The sequence below is a fragment of the Mesoplodon bidens genome (genome assembly GCF_964165515.1).
Source record: "Mesoplodon bidens genome assembly, chromosome: 7".
NCBI lineage: Eukaryota > Metazoa > Chordata > Mammalia > Artiodactyla > Ziphiidae > Mesoplodon > Mesoplodon bidens.
The window spans coordinates 29868993-29893755 of record NC_138164.1 but is presented as its reverse complement, the minus strand read 5'-3'; the positions used below and the strand labels follow the sequence as shown (position 1 = coordinate 29893755).

At 40.9% G+C, this 24763-nt stretch overlaps 2 protein-coding genes and 1 long non-coding RNA gene across 3 annotated transcripts in view; 1 reads left to right on the top strand and 2 right to left on the bottom strand.

The window, feature by feature from the left end:
• LOC308619776 overlaps nt 1–24763 on the top strand; it is a 279938-nt gene that overhangs the window by 204379 nt on the left and 50796 nt on the right. The gene's annotated exons all lie outside the window — the stretch shown is intronic.
• On the bottom strand, nt 8074–12742 carry LOC308619767 (YTH domain-containing protein 1-like). Its single transcript, XM_081238894.1, has one exon. The coding sequence runs from the start codon at nt 10747–10749 to the stop codon at nt 8584–8586; it is 2166 nt and encodes a 721-aa protein (XP_081095020.1). The 5' UTR covers nt 10750–12742; the 3' UTR covers nt 8074–8583.
• On the bottom strand, nt 21185–24420 carry LOC308619768 (YTH domain-containing protein 1-like). Its single transcript, XM_081238895.1, has one exon. It carries the CDS (start codon nt 24367–24369, stop codon nt 22219–22221), a length of 2151 nt encoding a protein of 716 aa, XP_081095021.1. The 5' UTR covers nt 24370–24420; the 3' UTR covers nt 21185–22218.

The window sequence follows — 24763 nt, the reverse complement described above, 5'->3', positions numbered from 1 at the left end:
ATCTTTATGATTTCTTCAGCTAACTTTGGGTTATCTTTGTTCTACTTCCTCTAATTGCTTTAAGTGTAAGGTTAGGTTGTTTATTTGAAATGTTTCTTGTTTCTTGAGGGAGGATTGTACTGCTCTAGCCTTCCCTCTTAGAACTGCTTTTGCTGCATCCTGTAGGTTTTGGTTGGTCGTGTTTTCATTGTCATTTGGTTCTTGTTATTTTTTGATTTCCTCTTTCATTTCTTCAGTGATCTCTTGGTTATTAAGTAGTGTATTGTTTAGCCTCCATGTGTTTGTATTTTTGACAGACTTTTTCCTGTAATGGATATCTAGTTTCCTAGTGTTGTGGTCGGAAAAGACACTTGATACGATTTCAATTCTCTTAAATTTACCAGGCTTGATTTGTGACCCAAGATATGATCTATCCTGGAGAATGTTCCGTGAGCACTTGAGAAGAAAGTGTATACTGCTGTTTTTGGATGGAATGTCCAATAAATATCAATTAAGTCCATCTTGTTTAATGTGTCATTTCTTTTTTCACAAACACACACACTTTATTTTATTTTTTCAAGAGATAAATAAACTGACACCAAGCATTGTAAATGGATGAACACAAAAAATACAACAATGAGTGCAAATACCAAACACGAAACACACTCCTACTATGTCATAATATTGACATTCAGTCCAGTAATCCTCCACTGTAACAGCTCCTTTACTTTGCAGTGAAAATTGATTTGTATATTTTTTGCCTCTGAGTCCTCGTGGGATTTGTTTTTTATTCAAACAGAAAGTCACAAAAATTATAATCATCCTCATCAGTTCACTCAGTCCCATGTAATTAATTTTTTTTAATCTTGACCTTTTGTTAGCACTTTTATGAATTCATCAGTTTTCCATTAGAGCTCTGAAAATGCTTATTCATTCAGTTCAGCAGTATAGTCAGTTACCAGAAACCTGTACTTGTCAGAGTCTTTCCCATGAATTCCTTGAAGACGAATGTGTCATTTAAGGCTTGTGTTTCCTTATTTATTTTCAGTTTGGATGATCTGTCCATTGGTGAATGTGAGGTGTTAAAGTCCCCTATTATGATTTTGTTACTGTCCATTTCCCCTTTTATGGCTGTTAGCATTTGCCTTATGTATTGAGGTGCTTCTGTACTGGATGCATAAATATTTACAATTGTTATATCTTCTTCTTGGATTGATCCCTTAATCATTATGTAGTGTCCTTGTTTGTCTCCTGTAATAGTGTTTGTTTTAAAGTCTATTTTATCTGATATGAGAATTGCTACTCCAGCTTTCTCTTCATTTCCATTTGCATGGAATACCTTTTTCCATCCTCTCACTTTCAGTCTGTATGTGTCCCTAGGTCTGAAGTGGGTCTCTTGTAGACAGTACATGTACAGGTCTTGTTTTTGTATCCTTTCAGCCAGTCTATGTCTTTTGGTTGGAGCATTTAATCCATTTAAATTTAAGGTAATCATTGATATGTATGTTCCTATTACCATTTTCTCCATTGTTTTGAGATTGTTATTGTAGGCCTTTCCCTTGTCTTGTGTTTCCTGCCTAGAGAAGCTCTTTTAGCATTTGTTGTAATGCTGGTTTGGTGGTGCTGAATTCTCTTAGCCTTTGCTTGTCTGTAAAGATTTTAATTTCTCCGTCGAATCTGAAGGAGATCCTTGCTGGGTAGAGTAGTCTTGGTTGTAGCTTTTCCCCTTTCATCACTCTAAATATGTCCTGACACTCCCTTCTCACTTGCAGAACTTCTGCTGAAAGATAAGCTGTTAACCTTATGGGGATTCCCTTGTATGTTATTTGTTGTTTTTCCCTTGCTACTTTTAATATATTTTCTTTGTATTTAATTTTTGATAGCTTCATTAATGTGTGTCTTGCCATGTTTCTCCTTGGATTTATCCTGTATGGGACTCTCTACCCAGCCTGGACTTGATTAATCATTTCCTTTCCATAGTAGGGAGGTTTTCCACTATAATCTCTTCAAATATTTTCTCAGTCCCTTTCTTTCCCTGTTCTTCTTCTGTTATTCCTATAATTCGAATTTGGTGTCTTTCATGTTGTCCCAGACGTCTGTGAGTCTGTACTCAATTCTCTTCAATCGTTTTTCTTTATTCTGCTCTGCAGTAGTGATTTCCACGATTTTATCTTCCAGGTCACTTATCCGTTCTTCTGTCTGAGTTGTCCTGCTACTGAGTTCTTCTAGAGAATTTTAAATTTCCTTTATTGTGTTGTTCCTCATTTGTTTTTGTTTTCTTTTTTTGCTCTTTAGTTCTTCTAGGTCATTGTTAAACGTTTCTTGTATTTTCTCCATTCAATTTCCAATATTTTGTATAATCTGTACCATTATTGCTCTGAATTCTTTTTCAGGTAGACAGCCTATTTCCTCTTCATTTGTTTGGTCTGGTGGGTTTTTACCTTGCTCCTTCATCTGCTGCAATAACAAACAAATGAATAAAATATGGCCCAGCCCTCATGTTACTCTAGTGAGAAAGAGCTGGTAAAAATACATTGCAATAAAGAGGGATAGACACCATGAGAGAAATCTACATGAAACAAGTGGAGACACATGGAACAGAGGGTCAATTCTACTCAGAGAGGCAGGGAGAGAGAAGGCTTCACAAAGGAGATGAAATAAGCTGATCTTAAAGGGTCCATAAGAAGTTTTGAGCAGGTCATAGAGCTGTGCATTTTGTCCAATAGCCTTTTGTGACAGCCCAGGGAAACGAGGGCCCTGGGTGATGGCAGTAAGAATGGGAAAGAGGAGTGTAGAGGCTTGAGGTAGGATTATTAGGGGGTGACAGTTACATGTGGTGTCCAAGGAGAGCAATGAGCTGAAGTCCTGTGACTGGGGTGCCATTATCGGGGACAGTTTGTGGGAGAAGAGAATGGATTTGTTTGAGTTTGTGGCACCTATAAAATAGAGGTGTGGATAAAAGACAAAACAAAGGAGTATTGGGATTTGGCAATTGCTTTTTGTCCAGAATGACTATTAAAAGCCATGTTACTGATAAGGAAAGAAAAGGATCATTCCTGACTTTCCCCCATTACCTCAGGTCAGTTTATTAGCCTTGCCATGGTCACCGGAGGCTCAAGCAATGTAGGAGATGAGATGTGATTTCCACAGGTGAGGGTTGGGGACCATGGCCACATTCAGTCCTCGGCTGGCTAGACAGAGTCTCTCTCCTTCTCTGGCATCTGGATTTGCTTTCTTAAGGAAAAGAGAAAGAGTGTTATTTTAGCTAGTGGATGAGCAACTTTTGAGAACTTAGGTATTCATTTAAGCTTCTCTTGACAGGTATTTATTGGGCAAATGTTTATTAGTATGTACTAGGCACAGTTATTGAGGTTGGGGATGCTGTAAGGAACAAAACACAGCCCCAGCTGTCCTGGGACTTAGGTTATGGGTGCTGTGAGCTAGTAAGTAAATACAGAAAGGGGTACGCTATACAAATGCCTGTGGGAAGAGGATCCAGGAAGATGGCACAGCCAAGTGCAAAGGCCCTGTGGCAGGAGCAAATCCAGGTTAGCTGCGTGCGTGAGTAATAAATTGCTCTTCTGGACCATCACCTCTTCCCCCGTTGAATTTCAGGAACGGGCTCTGAATTTCTTGGTTACTGAGTGAAACAAATTCTCCTTGAGAGGATAGACATCCTGTTACTTGGTGTGGCTCTAGACCTGATTTGTAACATGAATGAGAGCCTTGGATAAGCTTTGGAGATTTTACTTCCTTGGAGCTCAAATGCTCTGGGAAGCAACTGCCATCTAGTGGCGAAATGAGGAAACATGCCTGGTAGATTGGGAAGAGAGGAAGCTCAATCTTGGATCCCTGGCTATGGAATTACTCTGAAAATCTGCATATTTTCCACTCTCACAAAATCCACGTAAGTTGAACAATAAGCTCCAAAGTAACCTCTGTCACAATTGTTTTCTGACAGGAGGAGGCATTTTCTTTGACATCTACTTGGCATTTTAACGTTTCCATATTTAATCTTCACAGCAACTCTGCAAATTGGCCGTTTTTATTATCCTCATTTTGAATAGGAAGATAAGTAAAGGTTGAATCACTTTTTCAATGTATTAGATCTGTTAAATGACAGAGTTTGCATTTACCCTGGTTTGTGTGAGGACAAACTTGAGTTACATTGTCCACCTGTAGGCAGCTCTGAGCACTTAGTGAAGGAACTAGATCTTAATTGGATGCCAACAAGTCCAATTAACTTATTGTGAAACCAGGTCCACAATTCTCATTATGAAGGAAATGCTCAGAACTAGGATTAATAGGGAGAAATCACCACAGGTAAATGTCACTTCAGCATAAAGAACTTTCTAGTAATTAGACTTGTCTTCAGTGGAACAGGATGCCTTAGCGAGCAGACATGGATGGGGTCACTAGTGGGCACTGGCAGGACATTGCTGTGTTTTTCTGGCCCAGGCTGAGTCTTATAAACATTTGCATTTGGGTGCTTTGTCTTGGAGTTCTTTCCAGTTTGTCACAGTCTCAGCCATTTCCTAAATACTACACATGACCCAATTCACACATCTACCTTACCTGACTGGCCCACTAGGCATTTGGATTGTTGACCGCTGAGTAAATTAGAGGTGTTTTAAGTGATGTCCTATCATATATTTGAGGGGCTTAACAACGTTTTAAAACTAACTTAATTTTTTTTTTCAGAAGAAGGGTTAATAAAACGAACTTAGTCCTGTTACCATAAATATTTTCTTGTAGAAAATAGATAAAAATATACGGAAGAAAAAAGAAAATAACAATTATTGACATTTGTTGAGTGCATACGATCAGTGACCATAAACTCTGATTTTCCCATTTTTGTCCTGTCAGTGCCTGTTGTCACTGTAGAATTATTAATACGGCCCCTTTTCACTTTTCAAAGTGTCTCTTACCCCAATCTCTCTCCTGCCCAGGGGCAGCCTCTGTTATTAATTTCTTGACTATCACTTAGGAAATTTCTATGACTATGTAAGCATTTATATATGCATATATGGCCCTTCCAAAAGAAAAAATAAATAGGAGCACACCATTTTAATACATCATTCTTAGCCTTGCTTTTATCTCACTTAGTGTGTCTTTAAGTTTTTTTTTTTTTTTTTTTTTTTGCGGTACGTGGGTCTCACTGTTGCGGCCTCTCCTGTTGCAGAGCACAGGCTCTGGACGTGCAAGCCCAGCGGCCATGGCTCACGGGCCCAGCCGCTCCGTGGCACGTGGCACGGACCTGGACACGAACCCGTGTCCCCTGCATCGGCAGGTGGACTCTCAACCACTGCGCCACCAGGGAAGCCCTAAAGACTTATTTTGCAACACATAAATAAAATGTTAAACGTTCAATTTAACATGAATATATGTTTTTTAAACCTTTTATTTAAAAATGATTATAGATTCATAAACTAAATATAGACTATAGATTCACTCTGTACTATAGAGAGAAAGAGGACCATGAACGTTTCACTCAGTTTCCCCCAGTGGTTACATCTTACACAATTATGGTACAATATCAAAGCAAGGAAATTGACATTGGCTCAATGTTTGTATATTGTTCTATGTCATTTTGTCACATGACTCATTTAGCAACCAGTGCCGTCAAGATAGGGAACTGGTCCATCATCACGAAGATCTCCCTTGTGCTACTCTCTTGTAGCTGCCCCCTTCGCCCAACCTCTCACCATCCCATAACCCTGGCACCCACTAGTATGATTTCCATCTCTATAATTTTGTCATTTGGAGAATATTATGTACATCAAGGGTCCCCAACCCCCAGGCCGCAGACTGATACTGGTCTGCAGCCTGTTAGAAACCGGGCCACACAGCTGGAGGTGAGTGGCGGGCAAGTGAAGCTTCATGTGCCGCTCCCCATCGCTCCCCATCGCTCCCCATCGCTCCCCGTTGCTCCCCATCACTCCCCATCACTCCCCACCGCTCCCCACCGCTCCCCACCGCACCCCACCGCTCCCCATCGCTCCTCATCGCTCCCCACCGCTCCCCATCACTCCGAATCACTCCCCATCGCTCCCCGTTGCTCCCCATCGCTCCCCATCGATCCCCATCGCTCCCCACCGCTCCGCATCGCTCCGCATCGCTCCCCATCGCTCCCCATCACTCCGCATCGCTCCCCATCGCTCCCCATCGCTCGCATTACTGCCTGAACCATCCCACCACACCCTCAACCCCTGGCTGTGGAAAAAGTTGTCTTCCACGAAACCGGTCCCTGGTGCCAAAAATGTTGGGGACTGCTGATGTACATGGCATCTTATAGTGTGTGGCATTGAGATTCACTTTTCTTTAGTTAGCGTAATGTATTTTTGAGATCCATCCAAATTGTTGTGTATTAATAGTTCATTCCTTTAAATTGCTGAGTTAATTAATTCCTGCTAATTTCATAATATGGGTATACTACAGTTTGTTTAGCCATTCACCTATTGAGGAACATTTTGTTTGTTTCAGTTTCTGGCTGTTACAAATAAAGCTGCTCTGGCACTCATATGTAGAATCTAAAACAAAACGAAACAAAAAAACTGAGCTCATAGATACAGAGAACAGATGAGTTGTTGCCAGAGGCAAGGGAGTGGGGAGTGGATGAAAGGAGTGAAGGGGGTCAAAAGGTACAAACTTTCAGTTATAAAATAAGTCCTAGGGATGTAACGTATAGCATGGTGACTCTAGTTAATGAAACTATATTGTATATTTGAAAGTTGATAAGAGAGTAGGTATTAAAAGTTATCATCAGAAGAAAAAAATGTATCCATGTATGGTGAAAGGTGTTAACTAGACATATTGTGGAGATCATTTTGCAACATATGCCAATATCAAACAATTATGTTGTACATCTGAAACTGATCTGATGTTATATGTCAATTATACTTCAATTAAATTGTTTTTAAAGCTGCTATAACGATCATTTCCTGGTTTTGTGTGAACATAGGTATTTGTTTCTTTGGTGTAAATACCAAGGAGTGAAATGGTTGGGTTGTATAAATGTATGTTTCATTAATTTAACAAAACTGCCAAACTGATTTCCCAAGTGTACCATTTTGCATTCTCGCTAGCAATATATGAGAGATCAGATTCTCCATTATGCCAGCATTTGTTATTGTCACTATTTTTCATTTTAGCTGTCCTAATAGATGTAGTGATATCTCATTATGGTCTTTAAAAAAATTTTTAAACCTCTTTGTTGGAGTATAATTGTTTACAATGTTGTGTTATTTTCTGCTGTATAACAAAGTGAATCAGCTATATGTATACATGTATCCCCGTATCCCGTCCCGCTTGCGTCTCCCTCCATCCCTCCCTATCCCACCCCTCTAGGTGGTCACAAAACACTGAGCTGATCTCCCTGTGCTATGTGGCTGCTTCCCACTAACTATTATACATTTGGTAGTGTATATATTTCGATGCCACTCTCTCACTTCATCCTAGCTTACCCTTCCCCCTCCCTGTGTCCTCAAGTCCATTCTCTACTTCGGCTTCTTTATTCCTGTCCTGAACCTATGTACATCAGAACCTTTTTTTTTTTTTTTAAGATGCCATTTTTATGTGTTAGCATACGGTATTTGTTTTTCTCTTTCTGACTTACTTCACTATGTATGACAGTCTCCAGGTCCATCCACCTCACTACAGATAACTCAATTTCATTTCTTTTTATGGCTGAGTAATATTTCATTGTACATATGAGTCACATCTTCTTTATCCATTCATCTGTCTATCCACACTTAGATTGTTTCCATGTCCTGGCTATTGTAAATAGTGCTGCAATGGTTATTGTGGTACGTGACTCTTTTTTTTTTTTTTGTCAATCTTTACCAATTTATTTTATACAAAACAGTAGCAATGTAGAATATGGGAATTATCTTCCGCTGCCACACATGCAAGTTGTGAACATTCCAAGCCAATGTATACGGTTTGGAGGGGAAGGCTAAACAATAGCATCAACCATGCTACTGAACATAGGAATTTTTTTATGTAAAAAGACTAAAAATTAGATAGCAACGTCTTAATATTGCTCTCATCATTGAAGATGGAAGAAACATAAAAAGTGACTTCTTTTAAGATTAAAAAAAGGAAAAGGAGAAACCAAGAGGCTGCTTACAGCACTGCCTTACAGTCAAACCATCATATTTCAATATTTGCATACTTGATAGCAGCATTATTTTTACTGAACCGTGTGCACCTACATTTAGAAATACATCAAAGCAAAATATTGTGGCAGTCATCCATCAAGATGCAAAAGAAAGAAAGCAAACAAACAAAAAACTCTAGGATGAACATATTATATGTAGATGAACATTTATGGAGACTGAATCAATATCTACATTCTTGGACTGTTCCATTCTGCCACAATAAAAGCCTCAACTCAAATTGTCAACTGTGCATTTTTTGGAGGATTTGAGTTTTTCCAGTTCTTATGATACTGCATGCTTGGAACAAAGCGGGTCATAATAAATCCTTCTACACAATGAACTTCAAGTAGACAGTTGAAAATAATTTTACTACTTGTAAACACACACAACAAGAAAAATACAAGATTCTTTTTATTTTTAAAGAATCGATGCTTCCAAAAGCACATTATCTTCTATATCGACCTCTCTCCCCTCGGTCTCTGTCCCGGTCACATAATCGCTCTCTTTCTCGTTCTCTATCACGTCCTCTATCTCGTTCTCTGTCTCTTCTGTTATCTCTAGGGCGATCTCGCTCTCGCTCCCGATCTCTTTCACGAGGTCTACTTCTCCGACCGGTGACAACGGCTTGTGTTCGACGAAGGAAATCATCCACCCTCATATCATAATCATGTAGTCGTTTATCTCTGTATCTTGCTTCATGTGGTACTGGGTGATGTCCTGAGTAGGGGGGATGAGCTTGAGGAGGTGGAGCATGGTGCTGATGGTGTGGAGGTTGTTCCATTCCAGGATAAGGAGTCATTCCTCGCCGAGGTGCTGGTGGTCCCAGGTTATGAAATTCCCTCAAATAATCATTGTAGGACCCATTTAAAAACACATCTCGGGGAACTCCTGAAAACCGTCTATCTACTTCCTGGTATCGTGGATCCTTTAAATACCCTGGTGTCTGATGAAACTCAGGGGCATAGTCAATCCTTGCTTTCTTTCTGCTGTTATGAATATCATAATCTTCTGGTCGACGCCTTCCCACATCCCAGACTGGTTCTCGACGGGATGGACGATCTCTTGACCGGGGCTGAGAATGCATTCTTCTCTTGTGAGGGATTTTATGAACGACCTGATGCAAGTCAATACTTTCATCAGGGGGAAATAGAAGACAAAGCTGGTTTCCACATTCAAGTTCAATTTCCTGTCCATCACGTGCGATGTTTACTGGCTTATGTCCATTCCAAGGATTGGTGAGATGAGCCGACTTAGTGAAGGGTAATTCACGCCTGCAAATCCAGTCAATTTTAAAGACACCTCCCAGCATTTTAGCGTTCATTCCTGCTGGAAGTACCCAATGTATAGGAGATCCTCCATGGTGTGATTCTGAAGAAAGTCTTGCAAATCCTTGAAATTTTCCACTGTCTCTCACAGAAAATATTAAGATAACACTCCTTGCAGATCTGAATGCAGCATTTAATTTCTTCTCATTTACTGGCAGTGTAGACCATACACCCTTAGCTTTGGCAAGGGACACATTCTCATGGCTGTTACTCTCTATGAGAAAAAATCTCGCATCCTGTAGGACATATTTGAGTTTACTGGTTTGATCTTTTCGGACAACATGAACGGCAGATTGTAATTTCGCGTGCTTCTTTTCTGAACCTGCATATAACTCTGATGCAGAGCTTCCACTTGTATCAAAAACAATAGGAGATACGCCTCTAGCTCTCTTCCTTTCCTTCTTTTTCTCCTCTGATCCATCTGTTCCTGAACCAGATCTGACAGGCCCATCCGTGAAGGAAACAGAGTCGATAGCCTCACTTCGGGTGTCATAATCATTTCCCTCTTCCTTCTGGTCTCTCTCATCCTGTTCATATTCTTCTTCCTCCTCCTCCTCTTCCTCCTCCTCCTCCTCTTCCTCTTTTTCTTCCTCCTCCTCCTCTTCCTCTTCTTCTTCCTCCTCTTCCTCCTCTCCATCGTCATCCACCTCTTCATCTTCCTCCACATCTTGCACCCCTTCCTCCTCATTCTCAGTGTTGTTGCCTTGCTCATCCGAAGAACCACTGCTGCCAGTCTCATGGTCAGAGGCATGTTCTTCAGAGTTCACTTCCTCCTTAGAAGACTGGCTGGATCTGCTTGCACGTCTGTCCACTTCAAGCCCAATTCTCTCAGAACCGTCTGGTGTAAGGGATTTGACCCTCCTTTCAGGATCCCTTTTCCGCAGACATGTTTTCTCAGGTTGACTCTTATAAGGTTCTCTGGAGGCACTACTTGACAAACGAATCTTCCCATCAGCTTCTAGACGTTTGTATCTTTCAGATCTTTGATAGTCCTCATTTTTATACTCTGTGACTGGCTTTCCTTCTGTACTAACCATTCTTTTGTTATTGCTGACTGATGAGCTCAGTGGCTTAGAAATCAATTGTCTTGAAAGAACAGAAGGCTTTTGTTGCTTTGTGTCAGTAGATTCCATTCGGTCCCTTTTTCTTTTTGAACCCTTTTCCTCATTTTTATCTGGTTCACTCTCTGGATTAGAGAGTTCATCATCCTGTTCTGGTATTTCAGACACAATAGCATCTAGAACAGTAAGTTCTATATCTTTCTCCTCTCGGCTGTCGGCCGCCATTGCTCCCCTCCTGTTTCCGCTGCTGCCGCCACCGCCGCCGCCGCCGCTGCTTGACGTGACTCGGGCGGGTGCCGCAGCCGCAGCAGCAGAAGCACAGGCGCGTCCGTCAGTCCGTCCGCTGGGCTTGCGCGCTTCGCACGTTAGCCTCTACCACTAACCCTTCCCGACTCACCCTTCCTCCTCACTTCTCCCCTTTCTCCCTTTTCCGCTTTCCTCCTTTCACTCCGGCCTCCCCAACCCTAGGCCCAGCCTTCCCGCTGGGACTTAGGGACGGGAGGCGGTAATGGGGAGGGAAGGGAAACCATGGAGGCAGCGGGCAGCGCTGTAATGGAGCCGTGTGAAACGATCCCCCTCCCACAATGCCCTGCGCTGCTTACGCTTCGTTCCTCCCTGGGAACGTCACAGTGCCACGTGACGCTTTTTGAATTATGGTTTTCTCAGGGTATATGTCCAGTAGTGGGATTGCTGGGTCATATCGTAGTTCTATTTTTAGTTTCTTAAGGAACCTCCATACTGTTCTCCATAGTGGCTGTATCAGTTTACATTCCCACCAAGAGAGCAAGAGGGTTCCCTTTTCTCCACACCCGCTCCAGCATTGTTTGTAGGTGTTTTGATGCTGGCCATTCTGACCGGTGTGAGGTCGTACCTCATTGTAGTGTTGATTTGCATTTCTCTTATGATTAGTGATGTTGAGCATGCTTTCATGTGTTTGTTGGCAATCTGCATATCTTTGGAGAAATGTCTATTTAGGCCTTCTGCCCATTTTTGCATTGGGTCGTTTGTTTATTTGATTTTGATTTTGGAGATTAATCCTTTGTCAGTTGCTACATTGGCAAATATTTTCTCCCATTCTGAGGGTTGTCTTTCCATCTTGTTTATGGTTTCCTTTGCTATGCAAAAGCTGCTAAGTTTCATGAGGTCCCATTTGTTTATTTTTGTTTTTATTTCCATGTCTCTAGGAGGTGGGTCAAAAAGGATCTTGCTGTGATGTATGTCATAGAGTGTTCTGCCTGTGTTTTCCTCTAAGAGTTTGAAAGTGTGTGGCCTTACATTTAGGTCTTTAATCCATTTTGAGTTTATTTTTGTGTATGGTGTTAGGGAGTGTTCTAATTTCATTCTTTTACATGTAGCTGTCCAGTTTTCCCAGCACCACTTATTGAAGAGGCTGTCGTTTCTCCACTGTATATTCTTGCCTCCTTTATCAAAGATAAGGTGACCAGATGTGCGTGGGTTTATCTCTGGGCTTTCTATCCTGTTCCATTGATCTATATTTCTGTTTTTGTGCCACTACCATACTGCCTTGATGACTGTAGCTTTGTAGTACAGCCTGAAGTCCAGGAGCCTGATTCCTCCAGCTCCATTTTTCATTCTCAAGACTGCTTTGGCTATTCGGGGTCTTTTGTGTTTCCATACAAATTGTGAATTGTTTTGTTCTAGTTCTGTGAAAAATGCCATTGGTAGTATGATAAGGATTACATTGAATCTGTAGATTGCTTTGGGTAGTGTAGTCATTTTCACAATGTTGATTCTTCCAATTCACAAACATGGCATATCTCTCCATCTGTTTGTTTCATCTTTAATTTCTTTCATCAGTGTCTTATAGTTTTCTGCATACAGGTCTTTTGTCTCCTTAGGTAGGTTTATTCTTAGGTATTTTAGTGTTTTTGTTGCAGTGGTAAATGGGATTGTTCCCCTAATTTCTCTTTCTGATCTTCTGTTGTTAGTGTATAGGAATGCAAGAGATTTCTGTGCATTAATTTTGTAGCCTGCTACTTTACCAGATTCATTGATTAGCTCTAGTAGTTTTCTGGTACCTTCTTTAGGATTCTCTAGGTATAGAATCATGTCATCTGCAAACCCTGACACTTTTACTACTTCTTTTCTGATTTGTATTGCTTTTATTTCTTTTTCATCTCTGACTGCTGTGGCTAAAACTTCCAAAACTATGTTGAATAACAGTCGTGAGAGTGGGCAACCTTGTCGTGTTCCTGATCTTAGTGGAAATGGTTTCAGTTTTTCAACATTGAGAATGATGTTGGCTGTGGGTTTGTCAGATATGGCCTGTGTTATGTTGAGTTCCCTCTATGCCTACTTTCTGGAGGGTTTTCTCATAAATGGGTGTTGAATTTAATCAAAAGCTTTTTCTGCATCTATTGAGATGATCGTATGGATTTTCTCCTTCAGTTAGTTAATATGGTGTATCACATGGATTGATTTGCATATATTGAAGAACCCTTGCATTCCTGGGATAAACCCCACTTGATCATGGTGTATGATCCTTTTAATGTGCTCTTGGATTCTGTTTGCTAGTATTTTGTTGAGGATTTCTGCATCTATGTTCATCAATGATATTGGCCTGTAGTTTTCTTTTTTTTGTGGCATCTTTGTCTGGTTTTGGTATCAGGATGATGGTGGCCTTGTAGAATGAGTTTGGGAGTGTTCTTCCCTCTGCTATATTTTGGAAGAGTTTGAGAAGGCTAGGTGTTAGCTCTTTTCTGAATGTTTGATAGAATTTGCCTGTGAAGCCATCTGGTCCTGGGCTTTTGTTTGTTGGAAGATTTTTAATCACAGTTTCAATTTCAATGCTTGTGATTGGCCAGCTTATATTTTCTATTTCATCCTGGTTCAGTCTCGGAAGGTTGTACTTTTCTCAGAATTTGTCCATTTCTTCCAGGTTTTCCATTGTATTGGCATATAGTTGCTTGTAGTAATCTCTCATGATCCTTTGCATTTCTGCAGTGTCAGTTGTTACTTCTCCTATTTCATTTCTACTTCTATGGATTTGAGTCTTCTCCCTTTGTTTTTTCTTGATGAGTCTGGGTAGTGGTTTATCAATTTTTTTTATCTTCTAAAAGAACCAGCTTTTACTTGTGTTGATCTTTGCTATCATTTCCTTCATTTCTTTCTCATTTATTCCTGCTCTGATCTTTATGATTTCTTCAGCTAACTTTGGGTTATCTTTGTTCTACTTCCTCTAATTGCTTTAAGTGTAAGGTTAGGTTGTTTATTTGAAATGTTTCTTGTTTCTTGAGGGAGGATTGTACTGCTATAGCCTTCCCTCTTAGAACTGCTTTTGCTGCATCCCATAGGTTTTGGTTGGTCGTGTTTTCATTGTCATTTGGTTCTAGGTATTTTTTGATTTCCTCTTTGATTTCTTCAGTGATCTCTTGGTTATTAAGTAGTGTATTGTTTAGCCTCCATGTGTTTGTATTTTTGACAGACTTTTTCCTGTAATGGATATCTAGTTTCCTAGTGTTGTGGTCGGAAAAGACACTTGATACGATTTCAATTCTCTTAAATTTACCAGGCTTGATTTGTGACCCAAGATATGATCTATCCTGGAGAATGTTCCGTGAGCACTTGAGAAGAAAGTGTATACTGCTGTTTTTGGATGGAATGTCCAATAAATATCAATTAAGTCCATCTTGTTTAATGTGTCATTTCTTTTTTCACAAACACACACACTTTATTTTTTCAAGAGATAAATAAACTGACAACCAAGCATTGTAAATGGATGAACACAAAAAATATGACAATGAGTGCAAATACCAAACACGAAACACACTCCTACTATGTCATAATATTGACATTCAGTCCAGTAATCCTCCACTGTAACAGCTCCTTTACTTTGCAGTGAAAATTGATTTGTATATTTTTTGCCTCTGAGTCCTCGTGGGATTTGTTTTTTATTCAAACAGAAAGTCACAAAAATTATAATCATCCTCATCAGTTCACTCAGTCCCATGTAATTAATTTTTTTTAATCTTGATCTTTTGTTAGCACTTTTATGAATTCATCAGTTTTCCATTAGAGCTCTGAAAATGCTTATTCATTCAGTTCAGCAGTATAGTCAGTTACCAGAAACCTGTACTTGTCAGAGTCTTTCCCATGAATTCCTTGAAGAATGTGTCATTTAAGGCTTGTGTCTCCTTATTTATTTTCAGTTTGGATGATCTGTCCATTGGTGAAAGTGAGGTGTTAAAGTCCCCTATTATGATTTTGTTACTGTTCATTTCCCCTTTTATGGCTGTTAGCATTTGCCTTATGTATTGAGGTGCTTCTGTACTGGATGCATAAATATTTACAATTGTTATATCTTCTTCTTGGATTGATCCCTTAATCATTATGTAGTGTCCTTGTTTGTCTCCTGTAATAGTGTTTGTTTTAAAGTCTATTTTATCTGATATGAGAATTGCTACTCCAGCTTTCTTTTCATTTCCATTTGCATGGAATATCTTTTTCCATCCTCTCACTTTCAGTCTGTATGTGTCCCTAGGTCTGAAGTGGGTCTCTTGTAGACAGTACATGTACAGGTCTTGTTTTTGTATCCTTTCAGCCAGTCTATGTCTTTTGGTTGGAGCATTTAATCCATTTAAATTTAAGGTAATCATTGATATGTATGTTCCTATTACCATTTTCTCCATTGTTTTGAGATTGTTATTGTAGGCCTTTCCCTTGTCTTGTGTTTCCTGCCTAGAGAAGCTCTTTTAGCATTTGTTGTAATGCTGGTTTGGTGGTGCTGAATTCTCTTAGCCTTTGCTTGTCTGTAAAGGTTTTAATTTCTCCGTCGAATCTGAAGGAGATCCTTGCTGGGTAGAGTAGTCTTGGTTGTAGCTTTTCCCCTTTCATCACTCTAAATATGTCCTGACACTCCCTTCTCACTTGCAGAACTTCTGCTGAAAGATAAGCTGTTAACCTTATGGGGATTCCCTTGTATGTTATTTGTTGTTTTTCCCTTGCTACTTTTAATATATTTTCTTTGTATTTAATTTTTGATAGCTTCATTAATGTGTGTCTTGCCATGTTTCTCCTTGGATTTATCCTGTATGGGACTCTCTACCCAGCCTGGACTTGATTAATCATTTCCTTTCCATAGTAGGGAGGTTTTCCACTATAATCTCTTCAAATATTTTCTCAGTCCCTTTCTTTCCCTGTTCTTCTTCTGTTATTCCTATAATTCGAATTTGGTGTCTTTCATGTTGTCCCAGACGTCTGTGAGTCTGTACTCAATTCTCTTCAATCGTTTTTCTTTATTCTGCTCTGCAGTAGTGATTTCCACGATTTTATCTTCCAGGTCACTTATCCGTTCTTCTGTCTGAGTTGTCCTGCTACTGAGTTCTTCTAGAGAATTTTAAATTTCCTTTATTGTGTTGTTCCTCATTTGTTTTTGTTTTCTTTTTTTGCTCTTTAGTTCTTCTAGGTCATTGTTAAACGTTTCTTGTATTTTCTCCATTCAATTTCCAATATTTTGTATAATCTGTACCATTATTGCTCTGAATTCTTTTTCAGGTAGACAGCCTATTTCCTCTTCATTTGTTTGGTCTGGTGGGTTTTTACCTTGCTCCTTCATCTGCTGCAATAACAAACAAATGAATAAAATATGGCCCAGCCCTCATGTTACTCTAGTGAGAAAGAGCTGGTAAAAATACATTGCAATAAAGAGGGATAGACACCATGAGAGAAATCTACATGAAACAAGTGGAGACACATGGAACAGAGGGTCAATTCTACTCAGAGAGGCAGGGAGAGAGAAGGCTTCACAAAGGAGATGAAATAAGCTGATCTTAAAGGGTCCATAAGAAGTTTTGAGCAGGTCATAGAGCTGTGCATTTTGTCCAGTAGCCTTTTGTGACAGCCCAGGGAAACGAGGGCCCTGGGTGATGGCAGTAAGAATGGGAAAGAGGAGTGTAGAGGCTTGAGGTAGGATTATTAGGGGGTGACAGTTACATGTGGTGTCCAAGGAGAGCAATGAGCTGAAGTCCTGTGACTGGGGTGCCATTATCGGGGACAGTTTGTGGGAGAAGAGAATGGATTTGTTTGAGTTTGTGGCACCTATAAAATAGAGGTGTGGATAAAAGACAAAACAAAGGAGTATTGGGTTTTGGCAATAGCTTTTTGTCCAGAATGACTATTAAAAGCCATGTTACTGATAAGGAAAGAAAAGGATCATTCCTGACTTTCCCCCATTACCTCAGGTCAGTTTATTAGCCTTGCCATGGTCACCGGAGGCTCAAGCAATGTAGGAGATGAGATGTGATTTCCACAGGTGAGGGTTGGGGACCATGGCTACATTCAGTCCTCGGCTGGCTAGACAGAGTCTCTCTCCTTCTCTGGCATCTGGATTTGCTTTCTTAAGGAAAAGAGAAAGAGTGTTATTTTCGCTAGTGGATGAGCAACTTTTGAGAACTTAGGTATTCATTTAAGCTTCTCTTGACAGGTATTTATTGGGCAAATGTTTATTAGTATGTACTAGGCACAGTTATTGAGGTTGGGGATGCTGTAAGGAACAAAACACAGCCCCAGCTGTCCTGGGACTTAGGTTATGGGTGCTGTGAGCTAGTAAGTAAATACAGAAGGGGGTACGCTATACAAATGCCTGTGGGAAGAGGATCCAGGAAGATGGCACAGCCAAGTGCAAAGGCCCTGTGGCAGGAGCAAATCCAGGTTAGCTGCGTGCGTGAGTAATATAAATTGCTCTTCTGGACCATCACCTCTTCCCCCGTTGAATTTCAGGAACGGGCTCTGAATTTCTTGGTTACTGAGTGAAACAAATTCTCCTTGAGAGGATAGACATCCTGTTACTTGGTGTGGCTCTAGACCTGATTTGTAACATGAATGAGAGCCTTGGATAAGCTTTGGAGATTTTACTTCCTTGGAGCTCAAATGCTCTGGGAAGCAACTGCCATCTAGTGGCGAAATGAGGAAACATGCCTGGTAGATTGGGAAGAGAGGAAGCTCAATCTTGGATCCCTGGCTATGGAATTACTCTGAAAATCTGCATATTTTCCACTCTCACAAAATCCACGTAAGTTGAACAATAAGCTCCAAAGTAACCTCTGTCACAATTGTTTTCTGACAGGAGGAGGCATTTTCTTTGACATCTACTTGGCATTTTAACGTTTCCATATTTAATCTTCACAGCAACTCTGCAAATTGGCCGTTTTTATTATCCTCATTTTGAATAGGAAGATAAGTAAAGATTGAATCACTTTTTCAATGTATTAGATCTGTTAAATGACAGAGTTTGCATTTACCCTGGTTTGTGTGAGGACAAACTTGAGTTACATTGTCCACCTGTAGGCAGCTCTGAGCACTTAGTGAAGGAACTAGATCTTAATTGGATGCCAACAAGTCCAATTAACTTATTGTGAAACCAGGTCCACAATTCTCATTATGAAGGAAATGCTCAGAACTAGGATTAATAGGGAGAAATCACCACAGGTAAATGTCACTTCAGCATAAAGAACTTTCTAGTAATTAGACTTGTCTTCAGTGGAACAGGATGCCTTAGCGAGCAGACATGGATGGGGTCACTAGTGGGCACTGGCAGGACATTGCTGTGTTTTTCTGGCCCAGGCTGAGTCTTATAAACATTTGCATTTGGGTGCTTTGTCTTGGAGTTCTTTCCAGTTTGTCACAGTCTCAGCCATTTCCTAAATACTACACATGACCCAATTCACACATCTACCTTACCTGACTGGCCCACTAGGCATTTGGATTGTTGACCGCTGAGTAAATTAGAGGTGTTTTAAGTGATGTCCTATCATATATTTGAGGGGCTTAACAACGTTTTAAAACTAACTTAATTTTTTTTTTCAGAAGAAGGGTTAATAAAACGAACTTAGTCCTGTTACCATAAATATTTTCTTGTAGAAAATAGATAAAAATATACGGAAGAAAAAAGAAAATAACAATTATTGACATTTGTTGAGTGCATACGATCAGTGACCATAAACTCTGATTTTCCCATTTTTGTCCTGTCAGTGCCTGTTGTCACTGTAGAATTATTAATACGGCCCCTTTTCACTTTTCAAAGTGTCTCTTACCCCAATCTCTCTCCTGCCCAGGGGCAGCCTCTGTTATTAATTTCTTGACTATCACTTAGGAAATTTCTATGACTATGTAAGCATTTATATATGCATATATGGCCCTTCCAAAAGAAAAAATAAATAGGAGCACACCATTTTAATACATCATTCTTAGCCTTGCTTTTATCTCACTTAGTGTGTCTTTAAGTTTTTTTTTTTTTTTTTTTTTTGCGGTACGCGGGTCTCACTGTTGCGGCCTCTCCTGTTGCAGAGCACAGGCTCCGGACGTGCAAGCCCAGCGGCCATGGCTCACGGGCCCAGCCGCTCCGTGGCACGTGGCACGGACCTGGACACGAACCCGTGTCCCCTGCATCGGCAGGTGGACTCTCAACCACTGCGCCACCAGGGAAGCCCTAAAGGCTTTTTTTGCAATACATAAATAAAATGTTAAATGTTAAATTTAACATGAATATTTGTTTTTTAAACATTTTATTTAAAATTGATTATAGATTCATAAACTAAATATAGACTATAGATTCACTCTGTACTATAGAGAGAAAGAGGACCATGAACGTTTCACTCAGTTTCCCCCAGTGGTTACATCTTACAAAATTACAGTACACTATCAAAGCGAGGAAATTGACATTGGCTCAATGTTTGTATATTGTTCTATGTCATTTTGTCACATGACTCATTTAGCAACCAGTGCCGTCAAGATAGGGAACTGGTCCATCATCACGAACATCTCCCTTGTGCTACTCTCTTGTAGCTGCCCCCTTCGCCCAACCTCTCACCATCCCATAACCCTGGCACCCACTAGTATGGTTTCCATCTCTATAATTTTGTCATTTGGAGAATATTATGTACATCAAGGGTCCCCAACCCCCAGGCCGCAGACTGATACTGGTCTGCAGCCTGTTAGAAACCGGGCCACACAGCTGGAGGTGAGCGGCGGGCAAGTGAAGCTTCATGTGCCGCTCCCCATCGCTCCCCATCGCTCCCCGTTGCTCCCCATCACTCCCCATCACTCCCCACCACACCCCACCGCTCCCCATCGCTCCTCATCGCTCCCCACCGCTCCCCATCGCTCCGAATCGCTCCGGATCGCTCCCCGTCGCTCCCCATCGCTCCCCATCGATCCCTATCACTCCCCACCGCTCCGCATCGCTCCCCATCGCTCCGCATCGCTCTGCATCGCTCCCCATCGCTCCGCATCGCTCCCCATCGCTCCCCATCGCTCGCATTACTGCCTGAACCATCCCACCACACCCTCAACCCCTGGCTGTGGGAAAAGTTGTCTTCCACGAAACCGGTCCCTGGTGTCAAAAATGTTGGGGACTGCTGATGTACATGGCATCTTATAGTGTGTGGCATTGAGATTCACTTTTCTTTAGTTAGCGTAATGTATTTTTGAGATCCATCCAAATTGTTGTGTATTAATAGTTCATTCCTTTAAATTGCTGAGTTAATTAATTCCTGCTAATTTCATAATATGGGTATACTACAGTTTGTTTAGCCATTCACCTATTGAGGAACATTTTGTTTGTTTCAGTTTCTGGCTGTTACAAATAAAGCTGCTCTGGCACTCATATGTAGAATCTAAAACAAAACGAAACAAAAAAACTGAGCTCATAGATACAGAGAACAGATGAGTTGTTGCCAGAGGCAAGGGAGTGGGGAGTGGATGAAAGGAGTGAAGGGGGTCAAAAGGTACAAACTTTCAGTTATAAAATAAGTCCTAGGGATGTAACGTATAGCATGGTGACTCTAGTTAATGAAACTATATTGTATATTTGAAAGTTGATAAGAGAGTAGGTATTAAAAGTTATCATCAGAAGAAAAAAATGTATCCATGTATGGTGAAAGGTGTTAACTAGACATATTGTGGAGATCATTTTGCAACATATGCCAATATCAAACAATTATGTTGTACATCTGAAACTGATCTGATGTTATATGTCAATTATACTTCAATTAAATTGTTTTTAAAGCTGCTATAACGATCATTTCCTGGTTTTGTGTGAACATAGGTATTTGTTTCTTTGGTGTAAATACCAAGGAGTGAAATGGTTGGGTTGTATAAATGTATGTTTCATTAATTTAACAAAACTGCCAAACTGATTTCCCAAGTGTACCATTTTACATTCTCGCTAGCAATATATGAGAGATCAGATTCTCCATTATGCCAGCACTTTCTATTGTCACTATTTTTCATTTTAGCTGTCCTAATAGACGTAGTGATATCTCATTATGGTCTTTAAAAAATTTTTTAAACCTCTTTGTTGGAGTATAATTGTTTACAATGTTGTGTTATTTTCTGCTGTATAACAAAGTGAATCAGCTATATGTATACATGTATCCCCGTATCCCGTCCCGCTTGCGTCTCCCTCCATCCCTCCCTATCCCACCCCTCTAGGTGGTCACAAAACACTGAGCTGATCTCCCTGTGCTATGTGGCTGCTTCCCACTAACTATTATACCTTTGGTAGTGTATATATTTCGATGCCACTGTCTCACTTCGTCCTAGCTTACCCTTCTCCCTCCCTGTGTCCTCAAGTCCATTCTCTACTTCGGCTTCTTTATTCCTGTCCTGAACCTATGTACATCAGAACCTTTTTTTTTTTTTTTTTAAGATGCCATTTTTATGTGTTAGCATACGGTATTTGTTTTTCTCTTTCTGACTTACTTCACTATGTATGACAGTCTCCAGGTCCATCCACCTCACTACAGATAACTCAATGGCTGAGTAATATTTCATTGTACATATGTGTCACATCTTCTTTATCCATTCATCTGTCTATCGACAGTTAGATTTTTTCCATGTCCTGGTTATTGTAAATAGTGCTGCAATGGTTATTGTGGTACGTGACTCTTTTTTTTTTTTTTTTGTCAATCTTTACCAATTTATTTTACACAAAACAGTAGCAATGTAGAATATGGGAATTATCTTCCGCTGCCACACATGCAAGTTGTGAACATTCCAAGCCAATGTATACAGTTTGGAGGGGAACGCTAAACAATAGCATCAACCATGCTACTGAACATAGGAATTTTTTTATGTAAAAAGACTAAAAATTAGATAGCAACGTCTTAATATTGCTCTCATCATTGAAGATGGAAGAAACATAAAAAGTGACTTGTTTTAAGATTAAAAAAAGGAAAAGGAGAAACCAATAGGGTGCTACAGCACTGCCTTACAGTCAAACCATCATATTTCAATATTTGCATACTTGATAGCAGCATTATTTTTACTGAACCGTGTGCACCTACATTTAGAAATACATCAAAGCAAAATATTGTGGCAGTCATCCATCAAGATGCAAAAGAAAGAAAGCAAACAAACAAAAAACTCTAGGATGAACATATTATATGTAGATGAACATTTATGGAGACTGAATCAATATCTACATTCTTGGACTGTTCCATTCTGCCACAATAAAAGCCTCAACTCAAATTGTCAACTGTGCATTTTTTGGAGGATTTGAGTTTTTCCAGTTCTTATGATACTGCATGCTTGGAACAAAGCGGGTCATAATAAATCCTTCTACACAATGAACTTCAAGTAGACAGTTGAAAATAATTTTACTACTTGTAAACACACACAACAAGAAAAATACAAGATTCTTTTTATTTTTAAAGAATCGGTGCTTCCAAAAGCACATTATCTTCTATATCGACCTCTCTCCCCTCGGTCTCTGTCCCGGTCACATAATCGCTCTCTTTCTCGTTCTCTATCACGTCCTCTATCTCGTTCTCTGTCTCTTCTGTTATCTCTAGGGCGATCTCGCTCTCGCTCCCGATCTCTTTCACGAGGTCTACTTCTCCGACCGGTGACAACAGCTTGTGTTCGACGAAGGAAATCATCCACCCTCATATCATAATCATGTAGTCGTTTATCTCTGTATCTTGCTTCATGTGGTACTGGGTGATGTCCTGAGTAGGGGGGATGAGCTTGAGGAGGTGGAGTATGGTGCTGATGGTGTGGAGGTTGTTCCATTCCAGGATAAGGAGTCATTCCTCGCCGAGGTGCTGGTGGTCCCAGGTTATGAAATTCCCTCAAATAATCATTGTAGGACCCATTTAAAAACACATCTCGGGGAACTCCTGAAAACCGTCTATCTACTTCCTGGTATCGTGGATCCTTTAAATACCCTGGTGTCTGATGAAACTCAGGGGCATAGTCAATCCTTGCTTTCTTTCTGCTGTTATGAATATCATAATCTTCTGGTCGACGCCTTCCCACATCCCGGACTGGTTCTCGACGGGATGGACGATCTCTTGACTGGGGCTGAGAATGCATTCTTCTCTTGTGAGGCATTTTATGAACGACCTGATGCAAGTCAATACTTTCATCAGGGGGAAATAGAAGACAAAGCTGGTTTCCACATTCAAGTTCAATTTCCTGTCCATCACGTGCGATGTTTACTGGCTTATGTCCATTCCAAGGATTGGTGAGATGAGCCGACTTAGTGAAGGGTAATTCACGCCTGCAAATCCAGTCAATTTTAAAGACACCTCCCAGCACTTTAGCGTTCATTCCTGCTGGAAGTACCCAATGTATAGGAGATCCTCCATAGTGTGATTCTGAAGAAAGTCTTGCAAATCCTTGAAATTTTCCACTGTCTCTCACAGAAAATATTAAGATAACACTCCTTGCAGATCTGAATGCAGCATTTAATTTCTTCTCATTTACTGGCAGTGTAGACCATACACCCTTAGCTTTGGCAAGGGACACATTCTCATGGCTGTTACTCTCTATGAGAAAAAATCTCGCATCCTGTAGGACATATTTGAGTTTACTGGTTTGATCTTTTCGGACAACATGAACGGCAGATTGTAATTTCGCGTGCTTCTTTTCTGAACCTGCATATGACTCTGATGCAGAGCTTCCACTTGTATCAAAAACAATAGGAGATACGCCTCTAGCTCTCTTCCTTTCCTTCTTTTTCTCCTCTGATCCATCTGTTCCTGAACCAGATCTGACAGGCCCATCCGTGAAGGAAAGAGAGTCGATAGCCTCACTTCGGGTGTCATAATCATTTCCCTCTTCCTTCTGGTCTCTCTCATCCTGTTCATATTCTTCTTCCTCCTCCTCCTCCTCCTCCTCTTCCTCTTTTTCTTCCTCCTCCTCCTCCTCTTCCTCTTCTTCTTCCTCCTCTCCATCGTCATCCACCTCTTCATCTTCCTCCACATCTTGCACCCCTTCCTCCTCATTCTCAGTGTTGTTGCCTTGCTCATCCGAAGAACCACTGCTGCCAGTCTCATGGTCAGAGGCATGTTCTTCAGAGTTCACTTCCTCCTTAGAAGACCGGCTGGATCTGCTTGCACGTCTGTCCACTTCAAGCCCAATTCTCTCAGAACCATCTGGTGTAAGGGATTTGACCCTCCTTTCAGGATCCCTTTTCCGCAGACATGTTTTCTCAGGTTGACTCTTATAAGGTTCTCTGGAGGCACTACTTGACAAACGAATCTTCCCATCAGCTTCTAGACGTTTGTATCTTTCAGATCTTTGATAGTCCTCATTTTTATACTCTGTGACTGGCTTTCCTTCTGTACTAACCATTCTTTTGTTATTGCTGACTGATGAGCTCAGTGGCTTAGATATCAATTGTCTTGAAAGAACAGAAGGCTTTTGTTGCTTTGTGTCAGTAGATTCCATTCGGTCCCTTTTTCTTTTTGAACCCTTTTCCTCATTTTTATCTGGTTCACTCTCTGGATTATAGAGTTCATCATCCCGTTCTGGTATTTCAGACACAATAGCATCTAGAACAATAAGTTCTATATCTTTCTCCTCTCGGCTGTCGGCCGCCATTGTTCCCCTCTTGTTTCCGCTGGTGCCGCCGCAGCCGCCGCCACCCCTTCGACGTGACTCGGGCGGACGCCGCAGCCACGGCAGCAGAAGCACAGGCACGTCCGTCAGGCCGTCCGTTGGGCTTGCGCGCTTCGCACGTTAACCTCTACCACTAACCCTCCCGACTCACCCTTGCTCCTCACTTCTTCCCTTTCTCGCTTTTCCGCTTTCCTCCTTTCACTCCGGCCTCCCCCACCCTAGGCCCAGCCTTCCCGTTGGGGCTTAGGGACGGGAGGCGGTAATGGGGAGGGAAGGGAAACCATGGAGGCAGCGGGCAACACTGTAATGGAGCCGTGTGAAACGATCCCCCTCCCAAAGTGCCCTGCGCTGCTTACGCTTCGTTCCTCCCTGGGAA